The sequence below is a fragment of the Cyprinodon variegatus genome, unplaced genomic scaffold, assembly GCF_000732505.1.
Source record: "Cyprinodon variegatus isolate N-32 unplaced genomic scaffold, C_variegatus-1.0 Scaffold24, whole genome shotgun sequence".
Classification (NCBI taxonomy): domain Eukaryota; kingdom Metazoa; phylum Chordata; class Actinopteri; order Cyprinodontiformes; family Cyprinodontidae; genus Cyprinodon; species Cyprinodon variegatus.
The window spans coordinates 2,097,983-2,100,668 of NW_015150477.1; the positions used below are offsets into that span (position 1 = coordinate 2,097,983).

Sequence of the window (2,686 nt, forward strand, 5' to 3'; positions counted from 1 at the left end):
TTGTTTTTTTCTTCATTCATCCATACCGCTTCCCGCGCCCCCCCTGCAATGGCATTGTGCCCCCCCTAGGGGGCGCGCCCCACACTTTGGGAACCACTGAGTTAAGGCGTCCCTCCGCTTGACCAATTGGAAGCTACCTTGGACACTCAGAAAAACTTAGAACTTCCCCTAATTGACGGCCTGGCCTCCAGGAATTCTAAGGTCATCTGGCTAAGCAAAACATAAGATAAGATTTCACAGATAGCTTCGGAATGCGGGGCCTCTCCTGCCATCCTGACAAACAACCGGAGCCTCATTGCGAGATCCCCTCTGACCTACATTTTCCTTCCTGTACTTTGAATACTTACCCATCAATAGTTTAGTTTTAAATCATTAACACAAACTTGTTCAAAATTAAGAAATATGTTCAAAATGAGAGTGTTCAACATACCTTTTACACATGCCATAAGATTAACTGTATTAAAAACTAAATATAATAATTTTTCTTTAACAAAGCCCAGTTTAACTTTTAATTTCTTAACAAGTTTATTAATCAAATGTTTGAAGGTGAGGGATTCATTAATTCCTATTCCAAGGTACTGATATTCATGTTCCACCTCAATGACATTCCTCTCCAGAGTGGACACTACTGGAAGGGTTTGAGGCACCTTGCATTGGCTTCCAGACTTGTTTTCCACAGCTTCATTGAGTTCTTGATGAAGGCTATTAGTGTCCTTTTGATCTTACATTTCCAAGCATTCCAGTATTCATGTATCTGGCATTGAGTCGTAGGCTTTGTTATAGTCAATCCAGGCAGTGCACAGATTTGTCTGCCTGGTCTTACAGTCTCGAGTGACTGCTCTATCCACTAGTAGCTGGTGCTCAGCTCCTGTGGTGTTACTGCCTATTCCCTTCTGGGAAGGGTGCATGTATTGAGTCATGTGCCTACTCATCTTAGCCGCTATGATGCCTGACAGGACCTTCCATGTGGTACAGACACAATTTATTGGCTGGTAGTTGGATGGGATTGTTCCCTTCTGGGGATCCTTCATGATCATGATTGTCCGTCCTTGGGTTAACCATTCTGGGTGGGTCCCATCCATCAGCAGTTTCAAACAAGGCTACACATGGTGAGGTTATAAAAGACAGACCTGTTTTACCACACAGCTGTGGCTGGATCAATGCACGCAGCTCCAAGCTGACGAATAATAAGGGTCCTATTTTTTTTTAAGTTTGGATGCTGATTTTGCTTTATTACAATGCCAAAAGCTGAAAAGATAATAAAATACAGCTCAGAAAAGACACTGGGGCTTATTTTATCTTGAAAAGCAGCAGTTTCACTGTTTTTTTTTTTTATAGATTTCTATGTTATCATAGATGTAAAAATATTACATTTTGCTATATACACTGATTCTGAAAAAACGTTGAAACTACTGGCTTCACAAAAGTTTTGTGGTCATCAAAATGCTTCAGTGTTATTCTATGAGTCAAATAGTGAAGCAAAGCATAGTAAAAGCATTTGGCACAATTTAGTAGCCCGATAAACCAGACTTAATGTGAGATTAAATGTGTCATTTAGTCTGGCTCTGATAAATGAAACATCAGAAGATTGCTGATGAGAACAACCCGTTGTTTTTCAAACCATGTCTGTGGCTATTGGCCAACGCTCTGACCAATGAGGGCCACTGAATGTGACGTAGGAAGCGCCACAGGAAGCTTGTGGGGGAGTGGAAACAAACAGCCTGACGGTAAAACGCCGAAAACGTCCTTCTTAAAACTGAATGAACGTAGAGCCTCTTCCTGCTCAGGTTTCAACGAAAACCCAAAGTCTAATCCTTCCAGAACTGATTCCAAAGCTGAGTCAAACCAGAACTGTTCAATAGTTGTTGTCATCTTCCTTGTTGTGCTTCTCCAACGTCATGCAGCTTTTTCGTCCCGCCCTCAAAACCCCACCCACTTTGCATCCAGAAATTCAAAACACATCTCTGCGTTGTGATTGGCCCGCCATATTTAGGGTCTGGGGTATTGATCGAGGCTAGACCACTCGCAGGCAGCTGGTGGGCGGTTCTAATTTACAAGGCTAACAATTTGGCACATTTGGAGAGGTTTGGAGATGCTGATTACACCAGATGTTCAAAACCTCACAGCTCTGGAAGTGTTGTAGCTAAAGGTCTGAAATGTTCTGCATTCTTGGTTGACATGATGTAGAACAAATGTAATACAATAAGACCTGCCTTTTCTCGAGCATGTCTTTATTACTGCTGTTCAAAAAGACCTATCATTTTCAAGAATAGACTGTGTCCAGAATTGTGTTTTACTCACCCAATTTTCATTTATATATTCTGAAACAAGAATGATTTAGCTTTCAAATAATGTAATAAAGATGTAATTTGGGTTTACACTTCCTAAGTTATTTGCTTTTATATTAGAGTATGCAAAATAGGTGAGAAGTTACCAAACTGAGGTGGCTATTTTAGACTCTGCTATAATACTGCGCACTGATTATGAATCTCAATATTTTCCAACAGAGAAACAGGAGCTGAGGATCGTGGTGATTGGGAGCAATAATGCAAAGAAGAAAGAAGTGATTGACATGATCTGGAAACATCTTCAGCATAGTAACAATCCACATCGGACCAGGAGTTGCTGCCTAAAAGCTAAGGGTTACCCTGTGAGCTATAAAGGCCGTGACATGGTTATTTTTAAC

General features: G+C 41.0%; 1 protein-coding gene across 1 annotated transcript in view; it reads left to right on the plus strand.

Moving 5' to 3' along the window:
* Positions 1 to 2,686, plus strand: part of LOC107096714 — a 24,138-nt gene that overhangs the window by 19,990 nt on the left and 1,462 nt on the right. Inside the window, exon 5 of the mRNA XM_015393495.1 lies at positions 2,508 to 2,666. Coding sequence (XP_015248981.1) covers positions 2,508 to 2,666 — 159 coding nt within the window. The remainder of the gene's footprint in view (positions 1 to 2,507; positions 2,667 to 2,686) is intronic.